Source organism: Centruroides sculpturatus, unplaced genomic scaffold (genome assembly GCF_000671375.1).
Source record: "Centruroides sculpturatus isolate CEXI.00-Female unplaced genomic scaffold, Cexi_2.0 scaffold1539, whole genome shotgun sequence".
Lineage (NCBI taxonomy): Eukaryota > Metazoa > Arthropoda > Arachnida > Scorpiones > Buthidae > Centruroides > Centruroides sculpturatus.
The window spans coordinates 100489-114963 of NW_019385842.1; the positions used below are offsets into that span (position 1 = coordinate 100489).

Below are 14475 nucleotides of genomic sequence, written 5' to 3' on the forward strand. Positions count from 1 at the left end.
AAAAAAAATTATATATATATAATATTAAAGAATAAACTTTGAATAATTGATTTAAGTGTGTCAAGTGGAGAACTTTTTTAAAAATTTATTGCTTTAAAAATATAAATATTATTTATCCTCCTATAAATAAATGAATAAAATTATATAAAAATTCCATTAATTATTTTTTTAAATATGTAATATTATTTTATGTTATTCAAAATAATATAAAGATTAAATTTTCTTGATTTACATAATGTTTAATATTGTTTTTTTTTTTATTTCCTCTCTTAAAATTTATTTTAATTGCAACTTACATGCCACATAAAATTTTAAATTTTCTTTCCAATATCACAAACATTATTAATAATTTAAATTAATTTGTATTTTTATTTAGATTCTATAAATTACATTTTTAATTGAAAAAAAAACTACAAAAAAGAAATAAAATAAATTCTTAAATATTAGATTAATAATAATAATAATAATAATAAATTTATATCATTGAAGTGTATTATTATAGAATTTTATTAATGAGATTTGAATTTTAATTTTTTTGGGGGAGTATTTAATTATTTTTTAAAGTAAAAATAGATTATTCTCTTTGAAGTATGGGGAAAAAAGTATTGGATTTATTAATTTTCAAAAAATAACAAAAAAATTGGCTTTGAAAGATAAACAGGTATTAGCTATTTTAAAATTAATAACTGAGATTTTTAAAATATTCAAATAATTTAAAGCAATTAAGTGTTGTGCGTATTAAATTACTGAATAATTAATAATTGTAAAAAACAAATTACATAGAAAAATTATTATTAAATATTTCCAATTTCTCCTCCTAGATGGCGACAACAGTTTATTCTGGAAGTGTTATCATTGAAAACTTAAACTGTTTTTTATTTTATTTTATTTTTAAATAAAATTTTAATATTTTGGCATATTTTACATTTTAAATTTGAAAAATAAACATTATTTATTCGTTAAATTAAATTATTTTTTACAGAATTTAAGTACCAAGATAATACAGTTCTTAACGATGAAGTGATGTTGGAGAGCATCATCTAAGGTTATGGATGCTCAATTATAATGCTATTTAAGTGCATAAGTGCGTTTTTGACAATAAAAGCTATCTAAAATCCATTTAAATAATGCAAATTAAGTACGTTTTGTTTCTAAATTGATTTAATTGTATTAAGAATCGCTACAAAATGATAAACTGTGCTTATTAAACTCTTTTAATTTTTTTTTTTTTTAGAAATTTAAAATGGTTCCTTTAAATATTTTATCAATCATCGTCTATAATTGTGAGGGGTGGAGCATTTTAATGCAGTAATATCGTTATAAGGAATAATCCATTTGATGTAACGGGTGTGGATGAAAATGTGCAATTATTAAGAACGAAATGTTCGAAAATGTCTTATAGAAATGATCCACCTATTAATTTGTCAGTCAAACATATCGTAAAGTTCAAATAAAACAGTAAAACATTCAAAAAACTTTCGTGTTAATTATATTCAAATTTTTATCACTAAGTAGTTTTTGAATGATAAGGTAACTAGCTTTTAAGTTTTAACATTAGTGTTTTATTAAGTGATTTCTTAAATTTATTTTACATACTTGCCATTTTTGGGATTATACATTAATTTAGATAGATTTTATGCATTTCAAATATCTGCATAAAGACATAAAAATTCAATTTTTAACATTGTTCTGTAGTGATATTCAGGCATTGTTATTTTACCATCCAAAGAATTGAATGCATTATTTTTGTTTGAATAAAGCTTACAGATAAAATCTTTGATAAATTGTAATTAGTTTATATCTTAGATACAAGGTCATGTCACAGTTATTGGTTGCTAATGAATAAAAAGTATGAAGCAAAGTTTACAGGTCCTCCACATAGAATTTGGATATGTTTATCATCTGTTGCCAAATGTCTAGCAGATGCTAAACTCCATTGACAGAGCCATTTTCATAGAGTTCATGGACAGCTCTTATTGCTATCAGAAAGACATATTGATGGAAATTGTTGATCACTTAAAGGCTCCTTTAAGTGATCAAAATTACAGAAAAATAAAATCAGGTGAATAGGATAGATGTTTAAGGATCTCCCAACCCTATTTCTGTAGATGTGAAAATAAGTATAAACTAATATAAATTGTTTGACTTTAAAACTAAAACTGACAGCTAAATATTTCAATATTAATAAATCATGCTAACTTTAGTGTTCAGCAGTTGTAACTTGATGAACACCAGTGTTTTCAGCCTCTCTGGGGCCATCTTTAGGCCATCATTCTAAAAACAACAAGCAAAAAGTTATTGTGACATTGTCACAAACCAGGCTGCAATTTTTAATCATATTCTTAATTTATTTAATTTAAAATATATAGTCTCAATCCCAAATTAGTAGTATCCTGCCCTGTACATCACACTTTTCCTGATAAGTCATTTGTATAATTGTTCACAGGGAAAATATTTAATTGAAATAATGTGATATAGTTATAAATCTTCCCAAAGTTGGTTATACAATATTAAATAACACCAATAAAACCTTCAAAATATACTAGCAAATATAATTTAATATAAATATGTTATGACAAATGTTTTTGATTCCAATAGGATCTGCATCATGTCAAAAACATTCAGTAGAATTAGAATGCTAAATGATCTAACATGATATAGTTATATGTTTATATAAATATATCATGTTATATTTCGTATATAGTTAATTGGGGCCTCCTGCCCCTAAGCTTTCCATATCTGGTCTTGACATTCATCTATCTAACACTGTTAATTTTTGTTTTAGAATGTTGGTTTGCATTTAAAATATTGAGTGAGTTATTCAGTCTGACATTCTCAATGGTTTTTCTCTACTCATTTGAACTTTGGTTGTACAGTACTCTAAACAATTTCATATGAATACCCTGTATATAAAATACCATATTTCTTTAATTCTAAGATATTTTTTCTTTTTTTAGAAGTACAGTTTCATCTTAGATTTGACAGCCTCTAACATTTACAGTCTAAAATAACAATCAGAAGTCATCACGAGCAAACCATGTGAAATGTGATGCACCAATAATAATCATTTTGGCTATACTGCTCAATGTACATTGATTCAAGTGAGCTTTACTGATAATGAGTATTTAATTTAAACTTCTTTTTAATGTCTAAAATACAACATTAAAAAAAATTATCTTGGACAATAAAATAACTGTGTAAAAAAAACAGCATAAGTTGCCGAACATTCTTGTAGTATTTGTACTGTTTTCCTAATAAAATTGATTATTTAAAATTTATTCCTCTAAAATATCTTAAAACTAAATGTAAAAATCATGGTGCATCTTTGAATCAATAATATATTAAAATTGAAGAAACACCATATATCATGAACCATTCATGTAACTTGCTGTTGTTCTGGTAATACAAGTTTATTAGTTTAAATAATTGTGTAGTTTGTAAATAACAATGGACATTTGAGTTTGATCATTTGATATAATAGTTGTGTTAGGTTATCATCTAAGCATATTTTTATCTGGCTTGGAAATTTTAATTTTTAAGTTTTGATAAAATTAATGTATAAAATGTTCTTTTACAGAATTTGTGAAATATAACATTTCAAAGGAATTATGTCTGGAATATTATACAGTACTATAGCACGAGATGATGTATTATTGGTCAGCAGTCAAAGAATTTCAGGAAATTTTGAAACTATAGTTTTATCTATGCTTCCTAATATTTCAACTCATCGTAACACAAAAACAAGTTATACCAGTAATGAGTAAGTATTAAAATATTTGAAAAAGCTATATAAAGCCTTGTAAAATTGTAAATGATTTTCATAATTAAAAAAAGTTAAATGGTATCTAATACACTTTGTAAGCAAACTGATAAAAATAGAAAACCTTAAAAATATGTATTAATGACTTGGAAAATGAGGATTAAAACAACTAATAGATTTAAAGCAGACTGCCTCAAATTCACACTATAAAAGAAAAAACAACTACATTTTTACTTTGGATAAACATAAAAACTTAGTTTTTATCATTAATGGAATATTTAACATTGATCTATTATCAAGTTTTTCAAAAGATTGTTTTATTATTGAAATAATATGCAATTAATTATAATTTTAGTGAATTCAAAGAAATTTTATATAATTTTGAAGATAAATAAAAACATACAAGATGAGTTCAAAAAGTTCCATGAATGGACCAAAACATGTTAAGATGTAAAGAAATTTATTTAATAGACTATTTTTTAAAATAATTATCCTGAACTTCACTACACTTTCTTCAAAATTGCTCAAATTCAAAAAATTTTTTTAAAAAATCATTTTTTTTCAGAGATCACAAAATTTGGTTTGTTTTGTAAGAGTTCTGTTCATTCAAACCATTTTCCTTTTGAAATTTTTTCAACTTTGGGTTAAAAAAAGCAATTAGAAGTTAGATCAGAGTAAGATGGTTGTAAAATAGCATTTTTATATTTTGCCAGGCAAGTAATTATTATAATGGCCTGGCATTGTTATGATAGAGCAGCGATTCCCAACCAGTGGTATGCATACCCCTAGGGGTATGGGATGGGTTGTTTAGTGGTACAGAAAAAAAGTTAGTTATTATGGCAGAAAAAATAATATATTATGTATCACAAACTAATAGTATTAAAAAATGATTAGGTAAAATATGTTCCTTGCAACAATCACAACTTTAATATACATTTTTTTCATTTAGTTTTTTTTTTTTTCTTTAATTTAAAGTTACAATATTTAAAATTAACAATACGTGTACTCACTAAATTTCTTAAATGAAGGGTACAATCTAGAGATATGACATGTCACGGGGTACAATCTAGAAATATGACATGTCACGGGGTACAATCTAGAGATATGACATGTCACGGGGTACGCTAATGAAAAAAGGTTGGAAACCACTGTGATAGAGTATCAAATTATTCTGTAGCCATTTCTCAGGTCTTGTCAGGCAAATTATTTTGCATAATTACCATAAAATGTTAAATGTGTAGATTGATGATCCTTCAGAAATAAGTTAATAATGATTAATCTGCTTCATGTCAAAAAAAATCACCAAAAAAAAAATCTTAATACTCTTCTCTCACTGTCTACTCGATTGTCTATTGGTTTCATTATTAAAGCCATATACCCAAATTTTAACAAATTTTAATCAAATTTTAAATCCAATTTATCTCATGTTTAATCAACATAATCTACAATATTTTCAGGCAGAGTTGTTTTTGCTGGTCTGTCAGAAAATAAGGAACAAAATTTACTAGTGCCTGTCTCAGTTTAAGATTTTGCATTGTGATGGCATTTGTTCTACAGATACCTCCAACTGTTTTACAACCTTTGATCTATTGTACCTTTCATCTACACTAATGATTGATCAAGCATTTTAATATTTTCATCATTTCTTGTGATTTGCAATTCTCCATTGTGTTGATCATTCATATCATCATAATTTTGACAGTGCTTTTTCTTCTAAAGATTGTTTTATCATGATATACATTTTTGTTGGGTTTTTTTCAATTTAATGCAAAATATGATGCATATTCTTCAAAACTTTTAAACTTTTTATTCTTTCTTTTTCTTTTAAACTTTTAAAACTTTTCATGAAAATTGCTTCTTGATTCTTTTTTATGAAAATAAGAATTATTACATAAACATGTGCATATCAGATGATTCTATTATTACTATTATATGAATGCATGAAATTGATAACAAATAAACTACAAAAAAATGTATCTTTTGATATTTTAGTAATATGCCCTTTCCTGAATCTCTCTGAACACTTCTTGTAACTGTAAACTATAGATAGTCATCATTAATATAGATTAATGATGACTATCTGATGATTTATATGATGGTGATAATTATTAATATAGATATTAGTATTAATTATGACTAAATATACTAAAAGATGAGAAATACATTAATTAACTCAAAATACACCTTAATCCAGTAACAAAAAACAAATTTAATGACTGAACTAACTTTTTAAATCTTATTTAAAGATCATCAGGTTCTTATGATAGGACAGAAAACAGCTTTAAAAATACAAATGATTGAATGATTTGAATTGTATTACATATCAAATGCGCAAGAATTGAATATATAAATTGGTTAATATTTAACATAAAATTAAAAATAAATACATAAAAATGGTTAAAATAAAATACAGTCGATCCCCCATAACACGGGTTCCTATAGTTCGGATTCCTATATCACGGCAAAAAAATTGTGACCATATTCGTACAAACATACTAAAAAAACTTGTATAATTCGATAAAATGTCATCGCCGACTCGTGTTGCGACAGGATTGGTCAAATCTGGACCAATAGTGGATATTGCACAAACTGTTGAGTTTAAATGAGCATTGGACCTACTTAAAACCATTTATTATTTAACGTCCATAAAAATTATATTTATATTAATGATGGCTCCAAAGTTCAGCGAATTTTTTGCAAAAAAAATAATTTATCAGGAAGCACATAAGCACCATTCAATGACAAACTCCACGACGAAAACAAGCTTAAGCAATGGTGTCGTCGAACGGTGCACACTTGGTAAGTAATCTTACGATTTTTTGTTTATAGCATAGTTTATATGGATTATTCCCAAAAAATTATACATGTTTTGGAAATGTTGAGTCGAATTAGTCTAGAATCGATTAATTTTATGGAAGAAAACCTTTCAAACAGCCGTAGTCTACAAACTGCATACATGCTGGGCTGTGATTGGCTCATGTATTCAAGGACCCTTAGAACATCAATTTCATAAAGAACAGAACATATCTACCGTGTTATAGCAGGGTCGACTATATCTAAAGAAAATAACTTAAAATAAAAATGCATAGGAAACGAATATAAATAAAAGGTACCTTACATAAATGAGTAAACATATAACAAAAGGAGGTTAAAATTAATAAAAATGTAATAATAACCAAAAGATGATAAATTAAGTTAAGACAACTTCAAACAAAGCATTCCACACATGCAACAACAGGGCCATATCTCTACTATTAATTGTGGTCTTTTTACAGATTGCTTTATAGATTTTGAGTTTTTCCAGATATTTTAGATGAGAAGGAGTCTGTGAGATGTATTAGATGTGCCCTATCAAAAAATACATCAACTTCCTGGTCAGAGGCAAAGGCTGCTAAGGTATTTGTAGTCAGGCATTTTCTGATTTGAATCTTGATGTTCTTTGATCTTGCAGTATGCAGAGATCTACATATGGGACCAATATATTCAAAAGGACAATCTATCCTGTTGTTTGTAAAGGTATTGAGTAAATGTCTGGAGGAGTAGTTTCATTTGCAGGATCTTTGTCATTCATGAGTAAGGAGAATATTTTCAGGCTCCTTTTAAAAGCAATTTGAAAGTTGTTACCCATTCAAGAGTTTGCTGTAAGTGGCTGTTCTATCTGTATGGCTTAGTCTCCTCAGAGTTGAAATTTAAATGAGAATGATAGCATTGTGATCAATGAAGAGATAAAGCTAGGACAGTATCCTAATTTGGTATTGCTAAATACTATAAATGCATCTTATTTTCCATTGCCTAAGAAACGTACTGAAACAGTGGGAAAAGGCCTTTTTTTATAAGGGCCTTGAAAGCAACCGATTTGTAAGTTGGTGAATCATAAGATGCTGGTAGAATATACAGTGGATAACTGAACCCATACTTAGCAGAAAGAATAATTCATTACTAAACATCTTTGGCTGCTGAGAAACATTTATTTGCTTATACACTAACTTTTTCAGCTTAATGTATAGGCCAGCAGTTCCCAAAGTGTGTGCCGCAGTGCCCTAGGGAACCATGGCTTCCTTCACAGCTGCTGTGAAATATAAAATTTTCATACTTTTACTTTCACTTTCAATTCAATTCAATGTGACATCTAGCAGATCTGATGCAAATCATTAACTCAGTAATAAAGGTGGCACATAGAATTGCAAAATGGAAAATGCCTCATACCATTGCAGGAAAACTCATTCTATCAGCTGCTGTAGATATGGTGAACATTATGATTGGTGGGTCTGGTTGGTAGCAGCTTTCAAAAGTGCCTTTGTCCAACAACACTATTAGTTGCAGAATACAGCACATAGCAAAGGACCTCCAATGTTCAGTTATTGAAAAAATAGAAGGAAAGAAATTTGGGTTGCAGCTGGATGAGACACACAAATAGCAAATCAAGTGAGCATCATTATTATTATGTACAGTTTATAGATAATAATAACATTGTAGAAGACTTTCTCTTCTGTAAAAATATCACTGCTGGTGCTAAGGCTCATGACTTGTTTGAGATCCTTGATATTTTTATTTCCAAAAATAATTTGGAGTGGACCAAATGCATTGGTTTCTTTACTGATGGTGCTCATTCTATGTCTAGATGTTATGGAGGATTGCAAGCACTTTTTCGAAGCACTGTGGACCCATTGCATTATTCACAGGGAAACACTCACATCAAAATATCTGAGTCCTGCATTGAACCAGAATATGTAATACATGTAGTAAACTTTATAAAAACAGCCATTGAAGACAAGATTTTTCAAAAAACTATGTGAGGATGTGGGATCCAAGCACACATCTTTGTTGTACTACAGCACTTTGAGAAAGTGCAAAACATTAGCACAAGAAAGCGATGGCTCTCTCGAGGTAATGTTTTAGAGAGGTTGAGGCGCACGTTTTAAACGTGTAAACGTGTACGTGTGACGTTCGGCGCCGCTTTCCCGTAAGCCTAAAAGTTTGACAATGGTGTTTGGAATGTCGAGCGTGATTCCACCAACTATCCAAACATCATTGTCAAACTTTTAGGCTTACGGGAAAGCGGCGCCGAGCGTCACACGTACACGTTTACACGTTTAAAACGTGCGCCTCAACCTCTCTTTTGTCTCATATGTTTGAACTACAACAAGAAATTTATATTTTTCTTAAAGAGGAAGACCATAAGTATGCTGAAAAGTTTGTGATTGAAGATTTTTTGGTAATACTAGCATACTTATGTGATATTTTTGAAAAGCTGAATGCTCTGAATCTCTCCCTGCAGGAAAGCAACATGCACCTTTTACAGTCAATTGAGAAAATTTCAGCTTTCATAAAAAAATTAAAACTATGGAAAAGTAAAATAAATGAATACGGAGGAAAGGATGTTTCCCCTTGTTGCAACTGTGTTTGACTTCCAATGGAGTTTATACCTCTCAAGGTATGAACTATATTTTTGAAGAACATTTATCACAGCTTATTACCTGGTTTGAGAAATATTTTCAAAATGATAATATCAATAAATTTGCATGAATTCAAGATCCATTTAATGCCAGTGCTCCATCTGAATTTAATGCTGCAGAAGAAGAGAATTTTATTGAATTCTCTTGTGACAATACATTGAAAACAAAATTTAGCAGCATGGAATTAATTGAACTTTGGATATCAGTAAAAGATGAATATTCCTTCTGAATGGTACAGCTCAGAGAATCTTAATTTCATTTGTGACTTCTTATTTGTGCAAAGCTGAGTTTGTCGCTGTGATAAAAACTAAGTATTGCATGAAAATCAATGTGGAGAAGGAAATGAGGGTGGCTGTGTCCAGTTTGATTCCAAGGTTTGAGACAATTTGCAGTGGTTAACAGGCTCATCTATCCTACTAATTATAATTAATTTAATTTGTTCAATTACATTTTTTTGTTACCTTAAATATGTGTTTTATTTATTTTTTACTTTACGTCCTAACTCTTTAATTTAAAAAAAATATATTGGCTATTTCTCTATTTTGCAAATTGTACTTGTTAGAATTTTACATAGGGTGCCTTGGAAAAAGCTGAATTTAGCAAGGGCATCGAGAATCAAAAATGTTTGAGAACCACTGATATAGACTTCTCAGAAGACTGATGTTTGGAACATCAGTTACAAACTATACCAAAATACAATACATTGTCTAGAATATTAAAACATTAAATATTTAAATAAAAAGAACTTGTAAATATGAACTTAAATTCATGCAATAAAGCCAAGTATTTAGAACGTGCATATAATGATACGAAATGTGCTAACTTTTTAATTTAATTTATTGATATTTTTCAAATAGGTGAAACCTCATCAGCAAAAATATACTATGCTCTACATAGAAGATCAGAAAGAAATAATGAATACTTTTTGGAATCATTGTTATGAAGCAATTATGGTTGCTATGCATAAACGAAATCGAGAAGTTGGTGAAAGTAAGCTTCGGTTTCAGGTAGGTAATAAAATAAATAAATAGTTTTTCTGATAAAAGTATTGGAGATAAATCAGTTATTTTATTAGGTTTTTATTTCAAAATCCAACAGGAATTTATCATTTGCAAGTGTTAAAAATATTAAAGACTAATAAATTTTTAAATATTTTCATTATATTTTTGTTAACTATTCAAAAATGTTTGTTTATATTAATACATGTAAGCTGTTATTTGAATGTTTATTTTATAATATATTTAAATTTTTATCAAAATAATAGATTATATATGACTAAAAGACATTTTGTTTAAATCAGAAATGGATGATTTAACTACATTATAATTTTTTGATATATTTCTTTAGTCACAAATTATGGAAAATTTTCGTTCAACAGTTGCAGAAGAGCATAACCGTTATCAGGATATGCAAACTAATTTGCGTTACCAAAATATATTTATTAGACGTCAATGGAGAATGACAAAATTAAATTTGTGCAGTCCTTGTGGACCTTGGAGTCATAAGTAAATATTTTATATATTATACTCATAAATAGTTTTATTTTATGAAATAAAATAAATATTGGGAAGATATTAATTATTAAATATAAGTTAGATTAATTTTACATTATTATAAAAAGAAAAGATTAATTTGCAAATTATGATAAGAATTAATAAATCACAAAATTATTATTAGGCTTAATATTTTTTTCATATACTTAGATTACACTAGATAACTAAGTGTACAGTTGACTTTTAAATCCAACATTAACATTCTATTGTGGTGGGTTTGTTACAGGACAGGTATACAATTCCGCGAATGAAAAGTTACAAACACAAGAAAGACAAAAAAAAAACAATTATCACACAGAATACTTTACTTTAGGAATCCCAACTTTACAAACTTTATGCCTCTTTTATACAGAGAAAAAGGAACAGGCTTGTCCTCCACTGTCGGCGGGGTTCGTACACGTGACAACAAAAAAAATACTTATATAACTAACTTATATCTAACTTATAACTAATGAAAAAGTAAGAACATAGGACAGATGAATATGGAAACAAAAGTAGGGAGAATAGAAATACCCGGGATTTCTTTTGGTACATATATACACGGTTTGAAGTATGGCGCCTCTTTACTATCTTTTTCCCCAAGGTCTGTTCTGCTCTTCTCGATTGTCGAATAATTCTCTTCATTCCTTGGACTCTTCGTTGTCCTCGTGGCCCTTTTCTTTTATTATCGTCTTTTTCTTTTCTTGCCGGTTCAGGTCACGAGCACTCCTTTTTTCGATCTGCTCTTGTCGGAGTCTCTCCCCAGAATGCCCTATTCCTGACTGGTCTTTTTCCATGGCCCCACTCCCTCTTTTGTTCTTATTTTCTTAGAAAAAGTAATCCTACCCCAGGGGCAAAAGGAGTAGGACAGAAGGTCTTAGAAGAGACAAAGAAACAGGAAGGAAGTATAGGATTAAATCGAAGAAAAAAATATATACAATATCATGGCCGACGGCCACAGTATAATTGATGATTGACATTGCTGATGATATATATTTCTTAAGATAGTCCCAAAAAATTCCATAACCTTACAGAATAATCTAGAAAATATAACATTTTGAAACAATATAAAAACCTCTATAACATTTTGAAGTGATTTAGAAATTGATTGCAATTTATTATTAAGGGAGATAATTAAAAGTCATTAAAAAAATTTTTCAAAGTTTAAAACTTCACTTTGCCATTAATAACTTTTACAAATTGATAAATAATCACAGAAATATAATAATCATTGTTATTTTTTTATATCAAGGTATATAATTTAGACTAGCTGTTACCCGCGACTTCACCTGCGGAGGTTTTGCAAGCAAACCCCATTTATATTCAGTATTTTGAAAACCATAGTAATTGTTATATAACATCTACCGCTGAGAATGATGAGAATTGCCAAGAATCAAATGAACTGTTTTCAATTTGATCAATTTTCTGGAATGTTTACAATCGTTCTATAATCGAACCAATATGCAATAACAAATTTGAATTTAAAACGGTTCAAACATTTGGTCAAAAAATCAAAATATATAAAAATATTTATAACAATGTCTGAAATGTTATCAATTTAATACACCTAAGTACTCAATGAAAATTAAATGTAGTTGTAAACAAAAAATCACATCTAAAATAGTACAGTAGAAGCCATTTTTCTGGTTAAGCCTTAATCCTCTCCCTTTCCCCCAGCGGGGGAATTTCGAAAAATCCCTTCTTAGTATGCGTTTTCATGACGTACCCTAACTGTGTGCCAAATTTCATCTTTTTAGGTTCAGCGGTTTGCTCTGGGCAATGATGAATCAGTCAGTCAGGACAAGTAATTTTATATATTTAGATTATAGGGAGATTTCTTTAAATATAAATTGATTGTTTGCCAAGTAATTATACATTCTCACTAAACTTTTTTCAACTTTATCCTTACTAAGAATTGATCACTAAATTCTAAAAATTAGTTTTTTGATGATATAATGTAGAGATAATACCTGCCCCAAAAAACAATGTTCCATGTCATCTCCACCCTCCCATAATGAAAATCTTAATGCCATTACATTTTGGTTTATGACTGAGAATATTTTTATGTATTTGAAAGTCATATTAAGTTTTGTTATTTAAAAACAAACATTACTGAATATAATAATCTTTAATTTATTATAACATTTTACAATAAATATAATAATGATATCATATTGGTTAAAGATCAGATGTTTAAAATCACTATAATTGAATGTTTTTATTGATTATATATTTGATGAATGATGGCAAGTGAAAAATTCACATGTCTAATTTTTCTTAATTACATGTTGACAGTTTCAAATTTACTGTGTGTATCAATAGGAAACAGTTGCCTTTCATTTAACATCACTATGATAGACTTCAAATTCATCCTACTTTTCTTACTGAAATTGAAATATCCTGCTTTTTAAAAAGTTATCTTTGTCTTAAAGTGATAATACAGGATTAATTTTTTCTAAATGAAGCATATTCTATTGCTATTTCTTCCTCTACTTCTATATGTAAGATTTTGTGAATCACTAAAAGATAAAATTTAAATGTTTAATTTAAAGAAACTTGAAAATTATATCTGTAAATCCCAACAGTTTTTCTAGTATTAAAGTCTTAATGAAAATCATGAGGGAAAGATTTTGGATGTAGGCTTTTCTAAGCTGCCCTACCAATTTTCATTCAATTAGGGAGTTTTTACTGATTTTTAATTAACAGTAATAATTCCAGGACCGATATAATTCATTAAATTTTCTGCTTTTATTTGCACTAAAGCACTTTGGTTTTATATATACTTTTAGCTCTAATAAAAGAAGAAAATCAGTCATTTTAATATATAGTGAAATTTCCATTTCAACATTTTTTAGCTGATCTTAGTTCTGATTTTAGTACTCGCAATTAGTGCTCTATAAAAACAAATTTAGGATTCAATTTAGCATATCTTAATTTTATGTTAAACTGTTATGTTGGACATTCAAAGAGGATTTAACATTTACAAGGTAGAAAATACAGTGGATGATTTTTGGGTCTCAAATTTTCTAGTATTTTTATTCTAAAGAAAACAAAAATTAGAAAATTTTGCAACTCGTCCTATTTTGCAGGAGCAGATGTTTTCTAACCTTTTAGGATATAATCTACAAACCTATTCTTTTTCTATAATTTTAACTTGATTGATATTTAAGATTTAAAAAGAGCACAGAACAAACAAATACAAAATAATAATAATAATGTTAGAATAATTTTATAGCAGTGCTCGCTCCTACTGTGTTTCAAGGCTTAAGTAAAAAAAGTAGGAATTTCTAGACAAAAACAGTCTCTGTAAATTTTTTACCAATTCATGAGAAAAGTGTAAATCTAGAAATAACTATTACTCAGATTAGTAATTTTATATGAAACTTAGTAATGATTGTAAATTATTATATTTTTCTTTTTAGTGGAAATGGTGGAAGATCATTAGCTGAAGCATGCAGTGATGGAGATGTTGGAACAGTTAGGAAACTGCTAGATGAAGGAAGAAATGTAAATGAAATTACAGAAGAAGGAGAATCTCTCTTGTCTCTAGCATGTTCTTCAGGTTATTATGAATTAGCACAGGCAAGTGACGAGTTACAAAGTTATTATGATTATGAAATTATTAATGAAATAATTTTAAACCCTCTGTGACATATGGTGTCTCGGACCTCACAGTGAATATTTTTCAATATTTCTCATATTTAAAATTTTCACTAAAAAAAAAAAA

The 14475-nt window shown here is 28.1% G+C and overlaps 2 protein-coding genes across 2 annotated transcripts in view; both read left to right on the forward strand.

Moving 5' to 3' along the window:
- LOC111642440 (vesicle-associated membrane protein 7-like) overlaps positions 1-14475 on the forward strand; it is a 55767-nt gene that overhangs the window by 21253 nt on the left and 20039 nt on the right. Inside the window, exon 2 of the mRNA XM_023388794.1 lies at positions 3578-3760. Coding sequence (XP_023244562.1) covers positions 3609-3760 — 152 coding nt within the window. The 5' untranslated portion in view covers positions 3578-3608. The remainder of the gene's footprint in view (positions 1-3577; positions 3761-14475) is intronic.
- LOC111642442 (neurobeachin-like protein 1) lies at positions 10074-10740 on the forward strand. Its single transcript, XM_023388795.1, has 2 exons — positions 10074-10223; positions 10564-10740. The coding sequence occupies exons 1-2, from the start codon at positions 10101-10103 to the stop codon at positions 10723-10725; spliced, it is 285 nt and encodes a 94-aa protein (XP_023244563.1). The 5' UTR covers positions 10074-10100; the 3' UTR covers positions 10726-10740.